This window comes from Miscanthus floridulus, chromosome 2, assembly GCF_019320115.1.
Source record: "Miscanthus floridulus cultivar M001 chromosome 2, ASM1932011v1, whole genome shotgun sequence".
Lineage (NCBI taxonomy): Eukaryota > Viridiplantae > Streptophyta > Magnoliopsida > Poales > Poaceae > Miscanthus > Miscanthus floridulus.
This window is the reverse complement of record NC_089581.1, coordinates 138858832-138883715: the sequence shown is the minus strand read 5'-3', so window position 1 is coordinate 138883715 and position 24884 is coordinate 138858832. Positions and strand designations below refer to the sequence as shown.

General features: G+C 46.5%; 2 protein-coding genes across 2 annotated transcripts; one reads left to right on the top strand and one right to left on the bottom strand.

The window, feature by feature from the left end:
• The first annotated feature begins 2138 nt into the window (after positions 1 to 2138).
• On the top strand, positions 2139 to 6261 carry LOC136539844 (uncharacterized). Its single transcript, XM_066531837.1, has 6 exons — positions 2139 to 2654; positions 2976 to 3082; positions 4716 to 4824; positions 4913 to 5074; positions 5295 to 5468; positions 6000 to 6261. The coding sequence occupies exons 1-6, from the start codon at positions 2367 to 2369 to the stop codon at positions 6033 to 6035; spliced, it is 876 nt and encodes a 291-aa protein (XP_066387934.1). The 5' UTR covers positions 2139 to 2366; the 3' UTR covers positions 6036 to 6261.
• Positions 6262 to 20155: 13894 nt separating this feature from the next.
• Positions 20156 to 21499, bottom strand: LOC136539843 (uncharacterized). Its single transcript, XM_066531836.1, has one exon. It carries the CDS (start codon positions 21284 to 21286, stop codon positions 20543 to 20545), a length of 744 nt encoding a protein of 247 aa, XP_066387933.1. The 5' UTR covers positions 21287 to 21499; the 3' UTR covers positions 20156 to 20542.
• Between the last annotated feature and the right edge of the window lie 3385 nt (positions 21500 to 24884).

Here is a 24884-nt window from a genome sequence, read left to right as displayed (position 1 = left end):
ATTTTCTTAATTAATTTCGTATAATTAGTCGGTTCTATTACAGATCACATAAGCCACGAGCAATCCACTAGAGTACCTTTTGGCTCTCCATCGGGAAAAGGTCAAGAACCCCTTACAATCACCACGATCGAAGCCGGAGACAATTACCACCCTCCGCTCAACGATCCTCGCTGCTCCAAGCCGTCTAAGTGGCAGCAACCACTAAGAGTAATAAGCAAAATCCGCAGCGAAACACGAACACTAAGTGCTTCTAGATGCAATCACTCAAGCAATGCACTTGGATCACTCCCAATCTCACTATGATGATGAATCAATGATGGAGATAAGTGGGAGGACTTTGGCTAAGCTCACAAGGTTGTTATGTCAATGAAAAATGCCAAAGATGCTGAGCTATTGCCGGCCATAGGGCTTAAATAGAAGCCCCCCACGGAATAGAGCTGTTATACCCCTTCACTGGGCACACTACGCTCTGACCGGACGCTCCGGTCATACTGACCGGACCTTGGACTCAACGTCCGGTCCACTGATGGACGCCACGCGTCACTAGCTTCAAACGCTATTCGTCAGATTTCAACGGCTACGAAGCTGACCGGACGATCCGGCAAAACTGACCGGACACTGAAGCCCCAGCGTCCGGTCGAGTACAGTAAGCTCCCCGAGGCGTATTTCTTCAATCAGACGCGTCCGGTCCACCTTGACCGGACATAGACCAGCGTCCGGTGCAATGCCCTAGGTACTGTGCCGCCTGGTCAGTGCGACCGGACGCAGGCAGTCAGCGTCCGGTGCATTCAGATCCAGCGTCCGGTCACTTGATCGACGCTGGCATCTCCTCTGTCTTCTTCACCCTTGATCAAATATGCTAACCACCAAGTGTATCACCTTGTGCACATATGTTAGCATATTTTCTTAAATATTTTTAAGGATGTTAGCACTCCACTAGATCCTAAATACATATGCAATGAGTTAGAGCATTTAGTGGCACTTTGATAACCGCATTCCAATACGAGTTTCACCCCTCTTAATAGTACGGCTATCAAACCTAAATGTGATCACACTCTCTAAGTGTATTGATCACCAAAACAAAATAACTCCTATAAATTATACATTTGCCTTGAGCTTTTTGTTTTTCTCTTTCTTCTTTTCAAGTTTAAGCCCTTGATCATCGACATGCCATCACCATTGTTATGTTATGATCTTCATTAGCTTCTCTACTTGAAGTATGCTACCTATCTCATGATCATTTGATAAACTAGGTTAGCACTTAGGGTTTCATCAATTCACCAAAATCAAACTAGAGCTTTCATACGTGTAGAAGCAACAAGCCGCTGTGTCTGGATGTCTCGATTGAAACACGTCCGTTGGACGACCACAGTCACAATTAGGGACAGGGAGTTCAGGAGGGATGGGGGCATCTTTGTTAGACTCGTTGGGGATACATTTCTCTAGGATGACCCCGTTTTCGCCATAACTGCTTCCGAAACATGTTTTCTATCTATTCATCTAATAAAATGGTTCAAATTAAACATCAATCAAAACAAGACAAATTAATGTAAAATGTAATCATTTGCAATGCAACTAAAATTTTATAAACAACAATTATAGCAACAAAAATATACATGACAAACATACTTCTAACTAAATAATTAACCTTAACATTGACAAAATTAAACTAATATCTTCACCATAGTTCTTAAACATAATTTTCCTACTAACCTTAACTCCCATTCATAATATTCTATCCACCATTCAAACGAAATTAAAATATGCGTCATTACCTTGAACTAGGACGAGGAGGGAGAGAGGTGGCCGGGGAATGGAAGGGAAGAGAGGGAGGCGGCAATGGAGGGTCGGGCTACCGCCGTTCGTGGCGCGGCGGCCGACGTGCTTGACGACGGGCGGGCGTGGGAGCCGCGGCCTTAAGATTGGTGGCGCGGCAGAGCCCTGCCACGTCAGTGGTCAGTGCTTCTGGTCGCCGCCACGTCAGCCCTCCGTTGCGCCATCATGCATGGCGTGGCACAGACATTTGGTCGCGCCAGGGCAATAGACACGGTAAAAAATGTTAGTTAAAAAAAATCAACAGTGTTAGATTTAAAATTAGTTTTGAAAAAGTGTTAAAATTAAAAAAAAAATCGCAGGCACACCGCACACCCAGGATTTACGGATAGAGCACCGCAGACGCCACCTCTCACGCCCGCGCCTCGCCGCGCACGGCGCACCACATCTGACACCTCCACCCCGACGCCGCCGCCGCTGCTCGTCACATTTCCTGGCGCCCGTCAACCGCCAAGCCCCGCGAGTCCGCGACCCTGCGTCTGGGCCTGGGCCTCCCCACCTCTATCCATCCATCCACTGCTGCAGCCGCGGAAATGGCGGCGCCGGCGACGCTGCGCTCGGCGGCAGCGCGGGCGCGCGCGCGCGCAGCGGAGCTCGTGGGAGGGCGGTGGCCGCAGCGGCGCCTGGGGACGACGTCCGCCGCGGAGACGGAGAGCAAAAAGGACAAGGAGGAGGAGGAGGGGGCCGGGGCCGGGTGGGAGCTCTCGGCGGCGCGGGAGTACTACGACTACCGCAAGTCCATCTACGGCGACGTCACGCACCGCGCCCTCCTCGTCGACGCCGTCGGCACCCTCGTCGTCCCCGCCCAGCCCACCGCGCAGGTCAGCACCGTTGCCCGTAGGACATCATTCCCCTCACCCAGTCGGCCAGTCCCGCTTCTTTCTCTTCTACCGGCTCGCTGCGTGCCTGTGCGTTAGTGATCCTTACATCCGGGCTAGTGTCATGCTGTGATGTGGAGTCTGGGTGGTCACTGGGCTGTCCTCTGGGGGGCACGATAGGTTCTCTTCTCAACATTGCAGCTTGAATTGAATTGTCGGGCCTGAATTTTACACTGCCTTCATGTGGCTTCTGTGGCTTATGACACAGATTTGTCTGTAAAAGTTTGTACTCTGAATTATTGACGGTGTGCTCCCTCTGTTTAGGTGTATAAGAGCATTGGTGAGAAGTATGGAGTGAAGTACTCGGAAGATGAGATCTTGATGAGATACAGGCGGGCGTACGAGAAACCATGGGGTGGATCACGTCTCAGGTATACATTTCTGGTATATATAAACGTTGCCACTTACTGACAATTTATCAATTGTGGTCTGATACCTGTATATCTGTTTATCGATGGTAATCACTTAGATCTTGCTGTGCCATACTTTTCTGTTTCGTGTCTGCATGTTATTTTTTGGCTAGACGCAGCGAGTGTTTGGTGATCTGATGCAAGCTCATTAGCTGAGAGGTCAATTCACTGACAATGGAGATTTCTCTTCTTCCTTTTTAATTGGTCTGACTTTGTCCAAGTTTCTGCGTTGTCGACTCCATACAAATCTGCATGAAAATTGGTGTATGGCGCCATTCATGTGCGCAAAATGACATTTTACACGTGCTGACTTCTAGTACACGACATCCTTGTCACTTGTATAAATAACATCTCTCAGTTCAGCTGTTACTTATTAGAAGCCCTAGATTCGCAAATGACGACAAATTGGGAAAAAAAGGAAAGATTGAAAATAGTGGCGTGGTTAGTTGAGGTGTGCTATTGCAGTACTTTGTCATTTTTCTGGTTTGCTTATTTTAGTATCAAGCTGCATATGTTAAGGCTGATTTTCACAAAAAAAAATGTTACTTCTTGAGGCTTCCATATATTTACGTCTCCGTGCACATATATAGACATATAGTTAGGCTTGCCTTTTATGGATGCTCAAAAAAAGGTTACTTCTGCAAAATTATTTTGTTTCCCAAAGAAATTGTATAGTTGGTGGAGTAGTCAATGCTTCCGTATTCGAGCAAGACTACAATGTTGTTTAATCTTATTAATGTTATGTTCCACAATTGGAGTGGAGTTATGGTTTGATTTGTTTATTATTGTGCACTAAATCACTGACTTATATATTTCTATACTTCTATGCCATATTTTCATGTTCGCATAATTCATGTATACACATGTATTTTGTTGTGTTCCCTAATAGATAGTGTGATCAGAACTTTACACTAAAGGTGCATCCATAACACCAATTTAATCTGGCTCCATGTTCTTTTCTTTTCCCCATACTTGGTACTATATACTTATGTACATAGGTTGTTTTGTTGATAAATGTGCCCTCTTCAAAATTACCAGTAGATATCGTTTGAAGAAACCAGTGCGCTACCAATTTAGGTCATTGCTGCACTTTGAAGAAATTTGGATTGATCTTTGTTTCGATTTTGTTTGTCCAACCACGAGATTATTTAGAAAAATATTGACTTGCATATTGTTTTCTTTCCATTGTCAGCTGTTGCTTTTTTTGCTAATTTGAACTGAGAAGCTTGCTTAAACAATCAAGTTGAAAGCCACTCCTATGTATATTAGGGAGTTGATTGGTTGTTTTAACAAATCACACTTGATTTGTGACAGCATGAGGTTCATTTTTCATCTTGTGCCCATTTTTTCTTTTGCGATTACTTATGGCAGTACCCTTGTATTTTTAAACAGAAACCATCCACAGATAATGATATTTATTTACTCTTTTTGTTTATGTTATCTTCGCGAACCCATTCCCTATTATTGTTATCCATGTTGTGCTGTAGTACTTTATACTCCTGATATTTCTCTCAAGTATCTTATTTCTAGAATGCCTTGTATATATTATCATCAATCCATTTCGAGGTTAAGTTACTATACCAACATTGAACAGGTATGTGGATGATGGGAGACCCTTTTGGCAGCACATAGTCACTTCTTCAACAGGCTGTTCAGATGCACAATACTTTGAGGAACTTTATCAGTACTTTATGACAGAAAAGGTTAGATTAATTGTGTAGTCAGCAGAAGAATATTCTTTGCTGTCTCTGACTTCAGCTGGACTAACGAGAAGCTTTTTATGCTTGCTAGGCCTGGAAGTTTTGTGATCCTGATGCTGAAAATGTATTTAAAGCTTTAAGGAAAGCTGGTGTTAAAACTGCCGTTGTTTCCAATTTTGATACCCGTCTACGACCACTTCTGCAGGTCTTGAAATGTGACCACTGGTTTGATGCAGTTGCAGTCTCTGCAGAGGTTTGTCTACTTGTCTTGTTATTTCTTTGACTTATGTTAAAAACAGATGGCTTCGTTGCAGAAATCTTGTACTTGCAATTCCAAGTAATCATGTTTGTATTATATACTATTACCTACTGCTACTGTGATCTAGCGTAGTGCTTCTTTTTTCTGTAAAAAAGTTTTTTTTTGTGTGTGTTTTGTATCTCATAATGCAATTGTTTCCAACCTATACTATCAGGTTGCAGCAGAGAAGCCAAATCCAATAATATTTTTGAAGGCTTGTGAGCTCTTAGGTGTGAAGCCTGAAGAAGCTGTGCATGTTGGCGACGATCGTAGAAATGATATATGGGGAGCCAGAGATGCAGGCTGTGATGCTTGGCTCTGGGGCAGCGATGTTCGATCCTTCAAGGAGGTATAATTTCTATTTATTCTTGACACCTTGTTCTAGAGATCTATCTTGACAGCGTGCTAATAGATTCCAGCATCAGAGCACGGTCATGATCGGTTATTGGATTGAACTAGTGACAGTAAGGATAAGTGTGGGCATGCTGCGTTGCACTGCACTGGCCTGTGCTGTGTGGGTAGCATTGATTGTTAGTGTGGTACGGCAGGTCTGTCATGTGCCACAGGGGAAATGGTCTGTGGTCCAGCACGTCTCTCTGTGGCCAAAGAACAGTCCAGAATGGATCGACACGTCAAAATGTATCAGACATTTTGTGGCCTGTCTCCACCACATGAAATGGATGCTTCTTGGTGTTCTTGGGGGTGGGCATTGTAGATTTGTAGGATTGGATAAGACCAGCTGCAGCAACGCAGCATTGCCAAGAGCTTTCTGTCCCTCCTTATTACCTATTTTTGTTCTTGGCATGCCTTTGTTCTTTGGGAATGAGCGCTGACTCCATCCTGATCTCTGTTTTTCACTGGTGCGCTCTTCTTGATGCAGGTCGCGGAGCGGATCGGTGTATATGTGACGAAGTGAGGATGGTGAATAACTGAATATACAGAGACAGAGGCAGTACCAAGGATCGCGGTCGTGAAGCCAGTGACCCATCCTTGTGCTGCTAGAGTTAAATTTACCGGGCTGGTCTGTAGGCTTGTAGCTGTATGACTAACTTATTAAGGTTCTGTTGAACTCTTTACTGGAGCCATGATGTTGGTGCCTGAGATCTGCTTGCCCCCTAAATTGGGATGATGTGTTGATCTGTTCTGCGTCTCGGAATGTTAGATATCTGACAGTTTTTTTTATTTTTTTGAGAATCAGACTGTTTCTTTTCGGAAACCATCGCTGCCGACCAGTCGGATGGAATCCGTCTGCCGACCCCCCTCCCCCACTCGCGATTACGGCCCAGGAGCGCGCTAGGCCCAGCCGAAGCCCATGCAGAGCAAGCCATCCGAGTCGTTGCTGTTCCTTCTCTTTTCTTTCCGTTCCGTTTCCTAACGTACGTGCGTCGAACATGGGGAGTGCGGTATGGTAGTTGCGTTTTTTTCTTTTTCTTTTTCTTTTCTCTGTGTTGTTTTATTTTTTTTCCTTTTCTTTTATTTCCTTTGTGTGTTTTTTCTTTCCTTCTTTGATTTCTTTTTTTCTTTCTTTTCATTCATTTATTTTCCTTTTCTTTTTTCTTTTTCGTGGACTTTTGGCATTCTTTTGATTTTCTTTATTCTTTTATTCTTTTTATTTTTATTTTTATTTTTTGTTTCCTTCCTTGCTTCTATTAGTTTTTTTATTTTTATTTTTTTTGTTTTCTTATCTTATTATTTTTAATATTCATACATTTTTTTTATAGAATTAATAATTTTGTTTATTTTATTTTCTACTTTTGTATTTATTATCTATTATTTTCGTTCCTTTTCTTCTATTTATAATTTTATGTTTCATTTTTTATTTACAGATACACACGATGTTCATGTAGTATGTACGTAATGTTCTATGATATATTTTTTCATGTCCGCGAGTAGAAATGTGATGTTCAACGATGTATTTTGTGATGTTCAGTAAAGATACATTGATGTTTTAGGATATATTTTGTGATATTCGGTAGCATTTTTCTTCTTTTTATTTGACTTTAATTAATTACTTCACTAATTTTATTATTTTATTTTTATTTCATGATATTTTGTGATGTCCATGTAGTATACTGATGATGTTCTATGCTATATTTTGATGATGTTCGTGTAATGTTAATGTGATGTTCTACGATATATTTGTTATGTTCGGTAGTATACATTGATGTTCTCTGATATATTTTTTGATGTTCTATAGTTTTTCTTCTTCTTTTTATTTGACTCTAATTAATTACTTTACTAATTTTATTATTTTTATTTTACATTTCATGCTATATGTGATGTTCACGTAGTATACATATAATGTTCTATGCTATAATTTATGATGTTCGTGTAGTGTTAATATGATGTTCTATGATGTATTTGTGATGTTCGGTAGCATTTTTAATTCTTTTTGTTCGGCTATAATTAATTACTTCACTAATTTTATTTTTATTTTTTATTTTTAACATTTCATGATATATGTGATGTTCACATAGTATACATACGATGTTTTATGCTATTTTTCGCGATGTTCGTATAGTGTTAATGTGATGTTCAACAATTATCTTTAAATACATGTTTATTATGAGATAAATGTTCGTTAATTTTTTTATTGAAATATATCCACGTGGGATTTTGTTTTGAAGAGTTAACGAATACGATGGTGTAATCGGATTTTAATTAGGATACTTGGTTTAGGAGTTATAATTTTTTTACTTCAAAAAGCATAGGATATGTGCTGATGTAAGCAATTTTGGATCTATTGCATGGTTGCTGTCTGGTTGGACTGGTTGGTTGCGTGAAATGTGGGCATGAACGGCAAAACCGGTCCAAATACAAAAGAAACAACCCAATTTCAAAAATAGTAATCATGGGGGTGGAGGGTCGGCGGGGGGCTGGGCGCTGACCCAGTCGGCATATAGACGCCCCGTTTCTGTTTGCTGGTATCGTTTACAGCCTCGTTGGCTTTGGGTAGGAAAGCAGCACTTGTGATGACACAAGAAAGTTCGGCCACTGGGTATTTGGTGGCCCGTTCGCAGCCAACACAGGCAATCATTACCCAATTCGCTTGATTGTATCAGCCATGCTTATCAGCCATTCAACTATGATACAATGTTTTTCTCTCACAACAAAACAGCATCAGCCCACTTATAAGTCAAAGAAACGATCAATCGAACATGCCGTATGGGGTTGGCCAGGCCCGACTACGAAATGTATTTGGATATCCCCACCCGTCCATCCGAACGTTTAAATCGGTTCATCTCCGAACCCGGATGTTCAATGTACCTTTTAGATTTATTGGTATCCAAATTTGGGTATTTAATGTTCGATACCAAATTTGAATCAAAATTTGATACCGAATGTGAATCACACATCTGACAGACTGACACGGATATGTAGTATTTTTTTAGTATCCGGCTACTATCTGTTCATATTTCTATCTAATGAACCCGACAATATCCATATCGATTTTGAATTTAAGAAAAAAATAACTATATGTATTCATATCCATATATATGAATATATCTGTTTGCATTCGATCCTTTTTTTCATCCCTAGTACCTTTAGTCATGACTCGATTGAAGGAAAATTATTTATAACCCAATTTACCCTTTTATGATTGACGTGGTGCCATGTAAGACAATTGATGTTGCATCACATCAAGCAAAATGTTGCCTAACCATCCATGGTATATATAAAAACAAAAATGGCTTTAAAAGTCGAGACAAAGTCCCGAATTTATAATGGAGTACGGGAGGGAAAAAAACCGGACTTTGTGAATATTCGAGAGGTTTGAAAAATGAGAAAATTCTCTCATTGCCACTAAAAATTATAACATTTTTCTGATTGCCATCAAAATTTCCAAATTTCTGTTAAAACCTATTAAGTTATAGTCGCTAACAGCTGGGCCCCACCGTTTATCCTTTGTTACGGTCGCCCCTGAGTTCCTTTCCCCGCACTGGCGACTCCGCGGTCCGCGCCGCCGCCGCTCCACCGTCCCCGCGCCGCTGGCTCCTCTCGCGGAGCGCGCGACTCTCCTCCATCAATGGCTCCTCTTCCCCGCTTCGGTCCTCTCCTCGCCGCTTTTCTCGGGTGCGCCGACGAGCGTGCCGGCCGCGGACAGCCAGCCACGAGCGTGCCAGTGCCCTTCTCAGCTCTGCTCTTCATCGCCGCTTTTGTCAGGAGCGAGCACGACGACTGCGAGGGCGCCGGCCACCTTCTTCCCGGCTAGCCTCCGCTTCCCCGCGGAGCGCCTGCTGCGATCGCTGCCGACCGCCACCCCGCTGTCCTGCCTCCTCGCGATGGCCGGGGGCCGCCATGGAAGCGCGATGGGCCGGTGATGGGCGAGGGCGCGCATCGGCGGTACCGCGGACCGCGGTAAAGCGGGCGACGGCGCGACGCAACTCAGCAACAGCACAGGAAGGCAACGCGGCTCGTCGCGATAGGTGCAGAGCGCCTGCTGTGGGGGCGCCAGAGGTCGATGAGCCGCGGCGGGAGCAGCGCGCCGCGAGCCGTCCGGGCCTGCAGGAAAGGAGAAGCCGCCGCGGATGGCGTCGGGCGCGAAGTAGATGGAGAGGCATGGCGAGGCTGCCATGTGGGAGGTATCGATATGGAGGAAGGCAACTGGGTACAGTTGTCTGATGGCTGGCCATGGTCGGAGATCAAGGAGACATATTTTGGCCACTTATCAGCCGATTTTGAGCAAAATAATAGCGTTTTTCTTCCATAGTAAATCTGCATGAGCCATTTTTCTAGACAGCCGACCAGGACCTGGGCAACTATGGAATCGTTATAAATTTCAAGGAATTCTCATTATAGAAATGACCTTTCTTTCCCCATTCAGTGAATGTTCGACGTTTTGGACGTGACAAGGCAAACCAAAACTAGCTGGAGTAGGATTATTCTGGGCAGCAGCGGAAACAATCACGTGTTCGTGTTTTTTCACACGAGCTATATGCACGCTGTCGACCGAACGAGTTAGAATAAATATCGCATCATATATACAAGTACAACGTGCGTCGTTCGAGCGCACAAGTCAGACAAGGAAATACAAGAAGAAAAAGGCGTGCCGCAGCTAAGCTGCCGCTGCCTATGTACACGTTGTACACGTACGATTTGTACGACCAGCACGAACAGAGATAGCGAAGTGATAGAGGCAAAGGCAACGAACGAGCACGCATCTGTGTTGTTTTTGTCGATCCGAATCGTTGCCCAGTGACTGACTAGTTTAGGGCTGGTTTGGCAGTTTTTTTTTTTTTTTTTTTTTTTTTGCTTCGTTTTTTTAGGAGGCAGAGCTGGTGTCCGGTGAAGCCGGTTTTCCAGGCTTCACTGGCTCTTTGAAAGGGAGAAAAATAATCTCTCGCTACAAGCAAAATATTCCCTACAAGCTAGAGCTGTTTTAGAAGAAATCCTTCCAAACAGAAACAAGGTCTTAATCAATTTACCCTTCTGATGACGCTGTTAAGCTTATCGTTTATGACCTGCATGCTGGAGGGCTATGTTTAATTAATTTCTTGTGCCCCGTTGGGCTCAAGATTTAGACTTTTGCCGATACTAATGCTTTCGTTTAATTAGATGCTGTGTGTGCTTAATTATATTGTAATAAATAACACCATCCCTGCTGACCGGACCGGATCGGATCAGATGACTTGCCCACCAGAAGCAACTACCGCCGTCGACCTTTTGGTGAATATATACGCTGTGTGTGCTTAATTATATATGTGTACTAGTATATACGTAGTTCCACTTGAGTATAATATGCATGTACACATATGTCACGGATTGTCACGTCTTGACCTTGCTTGTTCCTGTGTTTAATTAAAGTATACACCGAATATAGAGAGCATGCATGCACCAGTGTGATCGATCGACTGACGCCACAAAACAAATCACAGCGCACGTACGATGTCAGTCAAACCGAACCCGCGCAACAACGCGGAACAAGGTCATGTTCGGCGGCACTGTTTCAACGGTAATTTTCAACAAACGAACAATATTTTTTTCCTAACAAATTAGCATAAGCATCGGTATAAACTAAATTTCAGCGAAACAAATGGGCAAGAGACCGGTCGTACTAACTAATTCGGACATATACTGTCCGTACATGTAAAATACAGCGCAACTATGCGGCGACCTAATTAAGCACGCCACCGGCCTTAATAATATTTATTTATATATAGGTAGACTGGATCGTCTCCGCCACGTGTATACACGTGCATCAAATAAAACCACTGCGTTGACTAAGCATGGATGGGACACTGGGCTGTTTAATTTTTTTTCTTCCACCCCACGCTGCCAAAAAAACCATGTAATTTGAGTACTGTTTGTAGGGGACTCACGGGCACGCGATGGGCCCACACGTCAGGGAGACTTGACCTGGTCTGTCTGTTTTGCTCCCGGGGCGAGGCCTTTATTTGTGTCAGACGTCTGATTTTAAACGTTTGGGGCTGGAGTGCTGCCTAATGTTGATGCTGCCTAGACGGCTTCAAATCAAACATCCCTATATACGCTCCATCGAATGGCCTTGGTGGCGTGGCTTCTTGCTGCGTCATCGACAGTCAGAGGATGAACCAAGGGACCGGACAAATTAATTAATTAAACGGGATTAGGTTGCCCGGCCGCTGAATTTAATTACAGAATAAGTCAGATAATTTCTCTTAATATATTACGTATAAAGTAGGAGTATATACGCTTACTACTTAATTTCATCTGCTACCAGGTCAAGGCGCGACATGCACGATTTTTTTTTGATGGTAGCGCCCGAACGTCTGGCGTGCGAGCGCGTCTGGACACCGGTCTCTTACGGAATCTCTCCCCCCCCCCCCCCCCCCCCCGCACACGGAACCTGTCCGCCCCCCGCGTATAGATCAGAATAGAATGGAACCCGCCCCTGTCCTCCATTCCCCACCGCGCCCCTGTCACCCGTTCCCCAATGCACCCTGTTCCCTCCCCGTGCCCCCTGTCCCAAAAGAGCATAAAACACTTCAACTGTAACATTGCAAAACATATGAAAAAACTATGTAGTGCAATATCGGGTTGTAAATAGTGCAACATCGAAAAATATGTAGTGCAACGTTAAAAACAGGCACTGCAACGTCGAAAAATATGTACTGCAACAACGAAAAATATGTACTGTAACATCGAAAAATATGTACTGTAACATTGAAAAACATGTACTATATCACCAAAAAAATATGTACTGCAACATCAAAAAATTATGTACTACGAGTTGTGTTTTGGATGGAGGGAATAGGACCCCAGAGCTCGCCGGAACCCTAGCCACTGCCGCGTCCCTTAAATCCATAGGAGGAGGAGGAGGAGGAGGAGTGCTCAGATCTAGAGGAAGAGAAGGAGGAGGAGGAGGAGGAGGGCTCAGATCCAGAGAAGAACCAACCTACCTCGTCGGAGCCACCGCCGCCGTCCTCGTCTCCAGTGGGGGTCGCATGGAGGTCGCGGAGGAGGGGAGGGAGGGGCGACAACGACCTAGCCCGGAGAACAGTGCGCATCGCAATAGCAAGTGGGTGCGGAGGAGCCGAGGGAGAGCGGGCGAGCGGAATGAGCGAGTGGGAGCGACGGGTCATGGACGGGATGGGATATGGCGCGGGGGGCACGGGCGCTCGGTCGAGTCGTTCCCGTGTGCGGGTCCGTCCGGATGGGACGGATGCCCACACAATATCATTATCGTTTTTTTTGTGGAGCTAGCGCACCAAATAATTAGGCACGTTCGATTCCGTCGTACTTTGGTACCATCGTGCATGGCTTCAAAAAAAGTAGAGCTTGTTCTAGCTAGTAGCTAGTGCGCGCACTAGGATTTGCCGCCGTTGTCGTCTCTTTTCGGTGGATGCTTTGCCACTCATCTCCCCTGTTGGCAGCCTCTACGTTGTTGTTATTTCCCTGGCAGGTCTAGTCGCTCAGGTTGTGGCGGAGGGCCCTCTCCCTACTGCGCTTCTATCTTTCTGTTGCGTTTTTCGTCTTAACCACTACCTCTATGATTTTATAAGCTGTGCTATGGGTTCTCTCAAAACTGTGTCGTGTAAGCCGCTCTTTCGGCACACTCTTTTTTTTAATGAATTATATGTGAAGTCATGTTTAAAAAAAAACTTATAATTTAAGATGGAGAGATACTTGAGGAGGGTCAAAAGGAGCATTTCCCTCGGTGGATGCATGATGTTTTGGACATTACAAAGCAAAGATCGAAACTAGCCGGATCGAGTAGGACCACGTGCTGCTTCAATTTACTACCGACTGGCGGCGCAACGTATTTGGTTTTTTTCACACGTTCTTGCTCCATAGAGAACGTGCGTACGTGCGCATACGACCTTGCTCCATATGCACGCGTGGCGCACGGCGAGTTTCATGTATATATACAACGTGCGCTGGACTGGAGCGCACAGGTCAGACTAGGAAAGACAAAAAGGCTTGGCAGCAGCCGCAGCTACCACTGCACTGCCTACGTACACGCAGGTACACGTACGATATGTACGACAAGCAACAACCGATCGATAGCCAAAGTGAGAGAGAGGCAAGGCAACCAACGAGCAGGCGTGTCGATCCGATCGCTGCCGCCCCAGCCCTATACACAGCCAAGAGTTAGTTTTAGAACTATTGGGTACTGGCCTGTTGCTTTAATTGTTTCGTTTTATTACATTTATTTTGGTTTAGGAATAAAAAAGGGCAATTTATTTAGTGGTAGATGACATGTCTATACTTGATTTACGTACGCCCACACCCACAACATGTACAACGAAACAAAACACGGTGCATGCACGTACGATCGATGTCAAATTAAACGGAAACCCCAAATTAACAATGTCGTCGTCGTCGTCATCATCCGTAGCTCTGATCCACAAGAGATTGACTAGCGAGCACTACGACTGGTCGTACTAACTAATTCGGATATATGCATGTAAAATACGGCGTAACTAATATGCGGCCGGCGACCTAATTAAGCACGGAACCCGGTCTCTAGCTACCACGGAACATACACGTGATGCAATCAAATGATGAAACCACTGCGCTGACTAAGCATGGAACGACCGGGTGGTTGTTTAATTTTTCTTTCCCCCACACCCTCACCCCGGCCGGGGACCCCACACCACACACACAAATAACATGTAGTAATTTACAAATACGATGGCCCCCGCACGTCAGCGAGACATGCATTGAGCGCGACAAATTTTGAACTGGCGCAGGACGAACTATACATATGGCTCGTTGCTGCATCGTGACAGTCAGACGATGAACCAAGAGACCGCCCGGACAAATTAAACGAAACTAGCTAGGTTGCCTGCCGGCCGGCCGTTAAATTTAGGTCCTATCTGGATCAAAGAGATAATAGTTAGCTGCTAATCATTATCTCCTTGATGAAAAGGGTTTAAATAATAATTTAGTTAATTGTTAGCTGAATACACAACTAATAACTATTTCACTAGCCGGACCAAACTAGCTCATATTAGTTGTGACCTTTTAGTCAGAAGATAACTATTAGCAGCTAATAATGGATCAACTGGCCCTTACAAAACAAGTTAGATTAATTTCCCTCGGATTGTACAGCACTATATGCTTAATTACTACTCAGAGATGATCAAGTCAGATTAATTTCTCTCGATTGGAGCACTAATTTCATCTGCTACCTGATGATCAGGGCGCAACTTTTTCTTTTCTTTTTTGGCAGAGCTAGCGCACCAAAAAAGTCAGACATGTTGGACTCGATTCCATCGTACTTTGGTACCATCGCGTGGCTTCCCAAAAGACAGGGCATTTATATATTTACCATTATCATGGATGACATCTTACACTGTATCACTGACACATAAATCATTAACATGGTACTTTTTATACCACTCATATTATAATGATAATAAATATGTAAATAATTCCCAAAAGACTAGGCCTAGCTTGTTCTAGCTAGCGCATCACAACTACTCCTAGCTTGTACTCCATGTACTATGTATGTGCTACAGTGTTGAACGTGCAACGGCGCGGCACAACATGCTCGTGAAGCTTGCATTGAGTTCGTTCATTCCCCCCTAATTCAGCCGCTGGTTTTGGATCGACCACGATTCAAAATCCAAAGTAGTAGTAATTGGAGCAAAGAAAGAAAAAAAAACTCTATACAACACCATTGCACAACATCCCGCGTGCGACACCCTATGATTGCTCGACTTGTGTCTCCAGGCCCCAAGTGCGCGGTTGAATCGAGTCCGCGATTCCTTTGAAGCAGGGTGCCTGATCACAGGGTATCGCGCATGGGGTGCTGTGCGACGGTGTCACTACCGGATACAGGAGCTTTGCCGAGTGCCACTCGGCAAAGCCCCAAAAATACTCGGGAAAGCGTTTGCCAAGTGCTACACTCGACAAACGACACTCGGCGTTGGTTTTAACGACAAAGAGCTGTTTGCCGAGTGTTAATCATTGGGCACTCGGCAAAGACTATGCCGAGTCAAAAAAAAAACACTCGGCAAACATTTTTCGAAAAAAAACAAGTCACCGGCGGCACCACCACCACAGCCGCCGGCCACCACCGCCACCACCACCACCACAGCTGCCGCCCACCACCGCCACCACCACCACCACCACCACCACCACACCACACCACGCCGCCCGTCGCCAGCCGGCTGGATCCAGGAGAGGGAGGGCCGGATCCGACCAGGAGAAGAAGAAGGGGAGGGGCCGCCGTCGCCGCGTTGCTCGCCGTGGAGCCTGCCGCCGGAGGGCTCCTAACCATCAGATCCACGGATCCACCACCATCGGGATCTAACCCACCGGATCCACCGCCGGAGGACACCTCTCCGTCGGATCCGCGCCGTGGTGGCTCCATCCCACCGGATCTGCGATGCCACCCGCCGGTGGAGCCATGGAGGGAGGGGAGGAGGGCGGATCTGCATCGCCACCCACCGCTGCTGCTGCTCCGCATCGCCGGGAGGGGCCGAGCCGCCCTACGCCATAGACGGGAGGGGCTAGGCTGCCTCGCGTGCGGCCGTGAAGGGCCCCCCAAAGGGAGGGTAGCGGCGCGGCGGCGCCGAAGAGAGGGCGTGGGCAGGCGGATCTGAGGAGGAGGCAGGGGAGGAGGGAGGGGAGGGGCATCCGTGGGAAGAAGAAGGGGGGAGGGGAGGGGCATCCGTGGGAAGAAGAAGGGGGGAGGGGAGGGGCGCCGTCGGGGGAAGAAGAAGGGGGAGGGGAGGGGCGCGCTGGGCCAAAAAGGGAGGAGGGGAGGGAGGGGAGGGGCGACGGCAGGGGAAGAAGAAGGGGGAGGGGAGGGGCGTCCGCTGGAGCTGATTAAAAATATTTTTTTCCTTTGCTGAGTGTCCTAGATCTAGGCACTTGACAAAGTTTTTTTTTCATTTTTTTCTTTTCCTTCTTTCCTAGAAAAAAGATTTTTTTCTTTGCCGAGTGTTCTAGATCTGGGCACTCGGTAAAGTTTTTTTTTTCATTTTTTTCTTCTCCTTCATTCCCAGAAAAAAGATTTTTTTGCTTTGCCGAGTGTCCTAGATCTGGGCACTCGGCAAAGTTTTTTTTTCATTTTTTTTTCTTCTCTTTCTTTCCCAGGAAAAATATTTTATTTCTTTGCCGAGTGTCAAAAAAAAAACAATCGGCAAACCCCCTCTTTGCCGAGTATTTTTTTACACTCGGCAAACCTCCTCTTTACCGAGTGTTTTTTTGCCGAGTGTTTTTAGCGCAGCACTCGGCAAATAACTTGTTTGTCGAGTGCCCGAAAAAATACACTCGGCAAACATAAAAACACTCGACAAATTTGACGTTTCCGGTGGTGTGTTGCATAGATTTTTTCTTTCCCTTAGTCATTATGTATGAGCAAATATATAATTGCAAGGCAATGCATGCTGGCTGCCCTGTATTTCAGATCGAGATAATCTGTACAGTTTAATTTCCTCCTCCCACAAACAAACACAAATTTTTGACGATTTATACACAATAAAACTAAGTCTACATGCGCAGTCGACTGGACTCGACTCAACTATCTATCCATCGAGACCTCCAAGAATCGATTCCTTCCTCCACATCCAATTGCTTCAACCATGCAAGTGCTAGCTACATTAGGTATAGTTGATCTTCACTAATTGGCCCAATGGTCAATTGGGCCCTTGGATCCGCGTTCTGATCGGGGGCGCCCAACCCTAATATGGTTGGTGGGTCCTCGTCACACAGCGCCATAAATAGGAGGTGAGGGCCGGGGTGCCAAGCACGAGGTTCGCCTGAGCCACCTAGCACCCCAGCTACAGTCTAAACCCTAACCGATCACAGAGGGGGCGCTGCCAGCGACGGAAAGCGCCGCCACTGGCCAATGCCGCCACTGCACCGATGCCCTTCGACTCAGCACCACCACCGGGTCTTCCCCAGGCACAACGATGACGAGCCCGTCTTCCTCGAAGGCGGCCGATGGTTTGCACCACCTTCACCCCTCTCTCTCTCACTTTATCTATTAATCATGCACTGGTATATGTTTTAGGACTTGTTGTTTACTCCAAATACATGTACACACGCTAGATCTATGGCTAGTGATCCTGTTTTAGGTTTATCAAAGGTATCAGACGCCTAACTAGGTGTAGATCTAGCTTATCGGATAAGAAAACTGAGTAGAAGCATTTAGAAGAGGTGATAGATTCATTTTCGGATCTAAACAGAGGGTTCATCGAACCCTAAACCTAAAATCGGGGAAGAAAGGAAGTGAAGAAGGGCATGGGGTTTTGAAAATCAACTCAAACCCTAACCCTAACCCGCGTTATCGACAGAATATGCTCGGTAGTCCACCGAGGGGTATCCCGCGATGGTAGATTTATCGGTGGAGGTGCGCGTGATCAGGAACCAGATGGTGACACAAGGCGCAGAGACAGCGATTTAGACAGGTTCGGGCCGTCTGATCGACGTAATACCCTACGTCCTGTGTCTTTGTTGTATTGTATTGATCTGGACGACCAAGTAGCTTGATGTAGCCTATCCGCTAGAGGACCCCTGCCTCTCCTTATATAGTCTGGAAAGATAGGGTTACAAGTAAAGTATCATATTTGGTACTATATAATGTCTTGTGGTGCACGCCGAGCAGCACCGTGCACGCCTTGATCTTGTAGGCCGGGTCACCTCCGATGGTGCGGCCCATGTCTTGGGGGCCATACCCCCACAGTTAGTCCCTGAGCCTGACAGTAGGTGACGCAGTCACGTGGTGCCAGAGTCATAAAGTAGAAGACCAGCCGAGCAGGCAGCCAGTCCCCGGGCGTAGCATCGAGATGAGAACAAGCACATTCACTGCAAGGTGAAGTGTGCCCACTTAGTCCCCGAGCCTGCTGAAAGATGAAGAATGAATCTTGTAGCAGGGTCAAAGAAGTCTGAAAGCTTGCTGACGTCGTCTGACATGCGCGTATCAAGACCCCAGACGTGCTACCCAAGATCAGCACCCTGATCCGAACAGCATGGAGCAGCTTGATAGCACACCGACGAGACGTAGCAAGATCCGGGCAGCAAGGGAGTCCCCGGCGTCACTGGCGATGACCGAGCACCGAGGAGCGAGGAGTTCCCGGCGTCGCTGGTGATGTCCGAGCACCGAGGAGCGAGGAGTCCCCGGCGTCGCTGGCGATGACTGAGCACCGAGGAGCGAGGAGTCCCCGGCGTCGCTGGCGATGTCCGAGCACCGAGGAGCGAGGAGTCCCCGGCGTCGCTGGCGATGACTGAGCACCGAGGAGCGAGGAGTCCCCGGCGTCGCTGGCGATGTCCGAGCACCGAGGAGCGAGGAGTCCCCGGCGTCGTTGGCGATGACCGAGCACCGAGGAGCGTGGAGTCCCCGGCGTCGGTGGCGATGACCGAGCACCGAGGAGTCCCCAGCGTAGGCGGCGATGTCCGAGCACCGAGGAGTCCTCAGCGTAGGCGGCGAGGTCCGGGCACCGAGGAGTCCCCGGTGTAGGCGGCGAGGTCCGAGCACCGACGTAGCTGACGATGTCCATGCGGTGAAGTGTGCCCACTTAGTCCTCGAGCACGAAGTATCCGTGCGCCGATGAGTAACCAGCGTAGTTGGCGATCAGTTCGATCAACTGGTCGGCGACGGAGTCCATGAACCAAGCGGTCCGACCAGTTGATCGGTGGAGAAGTCCGAGCACCAGGTGGACGATGATCCTGCAATACAAACATATAGAACGGGTAGTACATGATGTAAAAATAAATGAACTCTAGAGAAAAATCAGCAATGGTGATGAAACGGCATATGCAGTTCGGCGATCAGTTGGCGTGAAAATATATTTATGTTTAATATAAACCGCCTGAACAGTTAGTGTGTAGCTGAGTCTCCAGCCCTAGCTAGCCCATAGTCTATAACGTCGAGCGCGGAGCCCGTGCACGTGTAGGAGGAACAGGCGTGATCAAGGAGCCGCTGCCGACCACCCATAACGCAGAGGGCAGACGCCCGTGCATGTGTAGGGAGGAGCTGGAGACATGGCCATCTCTGGAGGCGTCCGAGCATCAACATGACTGTTTGGTGGTTTAGAAAATCGTTTAAAGAGAAAATATGGAGAAAACAGTTCGGAGAAACATTATGGCGATATACGGAGATTGGAGAATATTTAGAAAAATATTAAAGCATGACTTAGCTTTGGATGGAGCGTCTAGTCGGCGACGTATGGCGTTATCTGGTCGGCGTTGACGGTGAACACCTAGCGGGCGATGAGTTGTTGGTGAAGGCGAACTCAGAGGTGGTTCCAAGATTGGATCTGCTGTCGTAGGGGCTGGTGTATCAGTGATGAATCGTCGTCGTGGACCAACATGGATCTCCACGAGATTGATGACGAGAACGTGTTGTTGATTTGAGGTCCATCTGGCTCGCCATGGATCAAGCGCACACCCCTACCTGGCGCGCCAACTGTCGACAGAATATGCTCGGCAGTCCACCGAGGGGTATCCCGCGATGGTAGATTTGTCGGTGGAGGTGCGCGTGATCAGGAACCGGATGGTGACACAGGGCGCAGAGACAGCGATTTAGACAGGTTCGGGCCGTCTGATCGACGTAATACCCTACGTCCTGTGTCTTTGTTATATTGTATTGATCTGGACGACCAACCCCTGCCTCTCCTTATATAGTCTGGAGAGACAGGGTTACAAGTAAAGTATCATATTTGGTACTATACAATGTCTTGCGGTGCACGCCGAGCAGCGCCGTGCACGCCTTGATCTTGTGGGCCGGGCCACCTCCGATAGTACGGCCCATGTCTTGGGGGCCATACCCCCACACGCGCGAACCGCTCAAGGAAGATGAACAGTAAGGAGGACTCGCTGTTTACTCCAAATACATACACACACGCTAAATCTATGGCCAGTGATCATGTTTTAGGTCTATAGCATGGAGCTGTACATGTTGGAGAAGTTCCATCTATCGGATCAGGTCCCTTTTTCAAGCAATTGATGAGCGCTCTCGGCCGGCCGGTTGCTAGGCTATAGCTACACCTACAGCCTGATATCGCTACCTGGTTTCTGCTTTGGCGGCGTCGAGCCCGAGAGGAGCCTGGTGGTGACGGCCACCGTCGACAGCTTGCCGGGGCTGACGACCGCCGCGAGGGCGATGCCCCTCCTGCCCTTGCGCTCCTTGATGGTGTCGAGGCGCGGCGACCACGCGCGGCCCCTGGCGGCGACCACCAGCTGCTCGTAGTGCTTCCTCAGCTCGGGCGTGCTGCACAGCGCCCCGGCGCACGCCTCGCCGTTGTCGTCCTTGGCGGCCCTGCTGCTGGCCGTGATGGCCCCGATGAGGAACTCGGGCGTGACCTTGATGACCGTGCGCCCGTCATCGCCCTTCACGTACTCGAACGGACTCCGGGGCCCTCCCGCGATGGACGGCGACGACGAGCCCCCTCCAGCGCCGCCACCTGCAGCCCTGTCGTAGGAGAGCGCGGCCAGCGACGTGGCGGTGACCGCGTCGTAGCCCTGCGGGAGGCGGTCCACGGGGAGCACCAGGTAGGTGCCGCCGCCCAGGAGCCTGTCCTCGATGGCCAGCACGGGCGCGGGGCGGCCCAGGTAGAAGGCGTCGGCGCGGCACACCACGGTGCCCGCCACCTCCAGCATCACGTGCCCCGCCAGCTTCCCGTGCCGGGCCGCCCGGGACTCCCCGCCCCACAGCACCAGCCGCGCCTTCCGCCGCCGCGACAGCAGCGCCCCGCAGAAGCACGGCGCCAGGAGGCAGCCATTGCCGCCCATGGTAGGTATACTACTCCTAGCTACTAGTAGGGTCTCCGGTTCACCCACTGGCGCGCGATGGTAGGAATAGGATCGGAGGAGCTAGAAGATGACTACTACTAGCTGGCCTGGGTGTGTACAGGCACAGGCAGGCAGCACTCGTTCGGCTGCTGGGCTGGTGGCTGCATATATCGATCAGATCGGCGTGTGGACATGGCCGGGATGGGTACTGGGTAGTAGGTTTGACCGACGTGAGGGCTAGGGCAGTGCCTGGGCTGGGATGGGAGGGGTCGAGCAGCAGCAGCAGCAGAAGCTAGCAGCTCGTCGGCGGTCAAAGTCGACGGCGTGCTGCGCCGCGTGCCTCTCGTTTATTTGCTTTATTTTCGCGCGGGAAAAGGTCCAAGGAAACCCTTTTTAACGAGACGTGCATGCTGGTGCTGCTGTTTTCGTTGCTGACTGGTGGGGCCGGTTCGATCAAGGTCTTTTCTGCCTTTAATGCGATCGATCGATCCGAGATGTGTGTGGTTTCAAGCAGCTGATCTGGTGCTGTCAAAGTAATAACCTTGTACTAGTATACCCCTGGCTGGTAATGCTGCTTTGATTTAACTTATTAGGTTACAAATGGTTATTTGGTTAGTATGAACGTACTCCTACGTCAGTCTAGTGCTAGTACTAGTAGTAACTTGTATGGCGCGGCTACCGAATAGTTGTACATGCCGTATTGGGGTGGATTACTCAACTTACTAGTCTATATGCGTAATTAACTGCGGTTTATGTTAAGATGAGACCAGTTGACATTTCTATCCAAGTTGCCGCATATTGTGGTTTATAGCTAAGAGTAGCGCCAACCTCACCTCTTTCTATGACTTCTTGTGTGCAATTTGTTTTAAAACATAAGTTGAACGAGTTTCATCCAAAGTCAAACTTCTCTCTAACTTTATTTAAAAGCAACCACAATCCATAAGGTTCCTTTGGCCATCACATGCTTGGTTCCTATTCCTCCTCATTCGACGTACACACCAGTGGTCAGAAGGAACATGGAGCTCTCCTCTCTTTAGATCTTTTAGGGTTTATGGTTTCTTTCCTCTGAGATGGCAAATATCTTTAAGTTACCTTATGTCGCTCGAGTGGCCCTTCAGTTTACAACAATGTCTCCATCACTAGGGATTGGTTCTCCCTTGGAGTTCCTCCTCGTGCCATGGCTTCTAATTTCTAGTCATTGTAGTCTCACACAACAACATTGTGGTTAGAAATCACCTCTGACATTAGCTAGGGAAGCTTGATGTTTTCTTCTCCTACCTACAAATGGAGAGGAGCTACTAGTCATCTCTGTTAGGGGTTTAGGTTTTGGGACATTGGCTTTCATAGCGGGCAACAATTATTGATGGTTTTACTAGATCTTCATAATCAATCTTATGTGGAAGGAGATGGTAGAGTTGACACTACCGTGTTGCAGTTGGCGAGAGAATTGTGTTCTATCATGGACCTAGATGCGTTTTAGAGTAGATCTGATCATAGGCCGCACAACCTGACCCACTCGAAAAAACCCAACCCACCAGTGCACTTGGGTCATGATTTTGAACCCACAACAACTATCTGGTCAGGCATGGGTCACAATTTTTGACCCAAAAACTTGATCCAACGTAGAAAAAATTGACCTGATTCTTATGTGGAGCGAGTGTGGGCCAAAAAATTGCCTAATGTTAGGTTCATGTTGGCTTTCGCTAGCCAAAGAAACGTCGAGTTTTTTTTGGCCTGCCCTAAACCCGGTACCTGAACAAGTCTATTTCAGTATGAGTTCACATATGTTGGATCTTGTAGCATTTCCAAGTTTTGGGTTGCTCGACAATTCTATTGTCTAGCTATGGCACTTTGCATTGTCTTATCCATGTGACGCAACACAAAGGGTGAGACTATCAGAACAACATGGGAAGAGAGCCTAATTTTTTCGTTATATTTTCTTTGCTTCATGTAATCAATCGATATACCATGATCCACCATCTTCAATATAATCATCTTCCCTTCAAAAAGAACTTATTTAAGTGTTTTCACCAGTTTTATAGAAAAAATGCATGAACATTTACAACATTATATTACTTTCATTAAATCAGCCTTGGATAATGTCTTGATAGTGTATTTATTTGACAGCGGTCTCAAAACTAGAGAAATTTAACTCAGGACAAAACTAAAATGACATACATTTTTGGAACCAAGTGAATATATTTTTATTGTAGCCTTTTTTGTGCTTTCCTTTCTGATGGTACTCCCTCCGATCGTTATTACTCGGCGCTTCTGGCAATAGAATATAACTAGTTGCATGCCAATTTAACTGTTTGAAATGTCATGTATTAGTGACCGGAGGCTCTAAATGCATCCATGTTTTTCTACTTCCTCAGTTTCAAATTATAAGGCGTTTTAACTTTTCTAGATATATTTTAGTATGTATCTAGACATAGTATATATCTATGTGTATAGCAAAAGCTACGTATCTAGAAAAGCCAAAATGTCTTGTAATTTAGAATGGATTGATTACTTCTTTTTTCTTCACTTTTGCCTTAGTGTTCTCATTTCCTTTTTTTTTTCTGACGATGCATGAACTCTTATCTGGAGTTCTTTGGTTGTAAATGTCGCCGGGGAGACAACAAATTAGTTCAGCAAAAATATAATATACCCAAACAAATGTACTACATGAAACCGTACCGGATCACTAATTTCTTCTCGGTCCTTCGAACGAAACCATTTGGCCAAAGTTTTACCTCGTTGAATCTCATGCCAATTTTTTCAAACCCTATTTCACCTATCTGAAAGGAATTTCAACCTATATGCCGACCAGCGAGATTGAAAGAATCAAGCTGAAATAATCAGGGCTTCCATATCCATGTGCTTGTCATCAACCGATCATCTGCCGGCTCTTACCACACTATTTTGTCAAGTATTTTTGTTTTCACTCATTGCCGATCTCATATCCATGGATTGGATTTTATATATATATATATATATATATATATATATATATATATATATATATATATATATATATATATATATATATATATATATATATAGAACTACTATCCTGTAGCTGGCTACAGAATAACTTATTCTGTAGCCACTTTGAGTTATGATAATTACTATGTTAATTTACGAGATTATAGTAACTCCTTACTAAGTGGTTTAATATAACGTTATGGTAAATATCCCCATGTGTTATAGTAACCCAACTATCGTAAATATGTATTGACATTATGGTAAATTAGTATATAAAATTATAGTAAATGGAGGTGGCTACAGAATAACTTATTTTGTAGCCGGCTACTGAATAGCCTATTAAAATCGTGCATTTATGAGTCACCGATCTTGATGTGGAGTAGTATAATATAATGTTTCTCCCATTACGATACGACGACTATGCATGATGAGTGATGAATATGCATGTGACACATGCATGCATCCCTGGAACAAAAGTTATATCCACCACACACAGGGATCTCAGGGCCAGTTTTGATTTTTCCTTTTCCATTCGTCCATGTCCAGAATTACCAAAGTTTTTAAGCTCTACAAATTTGCTCAGAATGACGTTTAATTCTTTTTATCAGAATTTGAACTTATCCCATTTGGG

Excerpts from the sequence above, each read along its gene's own strand:
- LOC136539843 (XM_066531836.1), bottom strand. The coding sequence starts at position 21,286 with ATGGGCGGCAATGGCTGCCTCCTGGCGCCGTGCTTCTGCGGGGCGCTG.
- LOC136539844 (XM_066531837.1), top strand. The coding sequence starts at position 2,367 with ATGGCGGCGCCGGCGACGCTGCGCTCGGCGGCAGCGCGGGCGCGCGCG. Across the intron at positions 4,825-4,912 it reads AGTACTTTATGACAGAAAAG|GCCTGGAAGTTTTGTGATCC; the intron begins GTTAGATTAATT and ends TATGCTTGCTAG. Across the intron at positions 5,469-5,999 it reads ATGTTCGATCCTTCAAGGAG|GTCGCGGAGCGGATCGGTGT; the intron begins GTATAATTTCTA and ends TTCTTGATGCAG.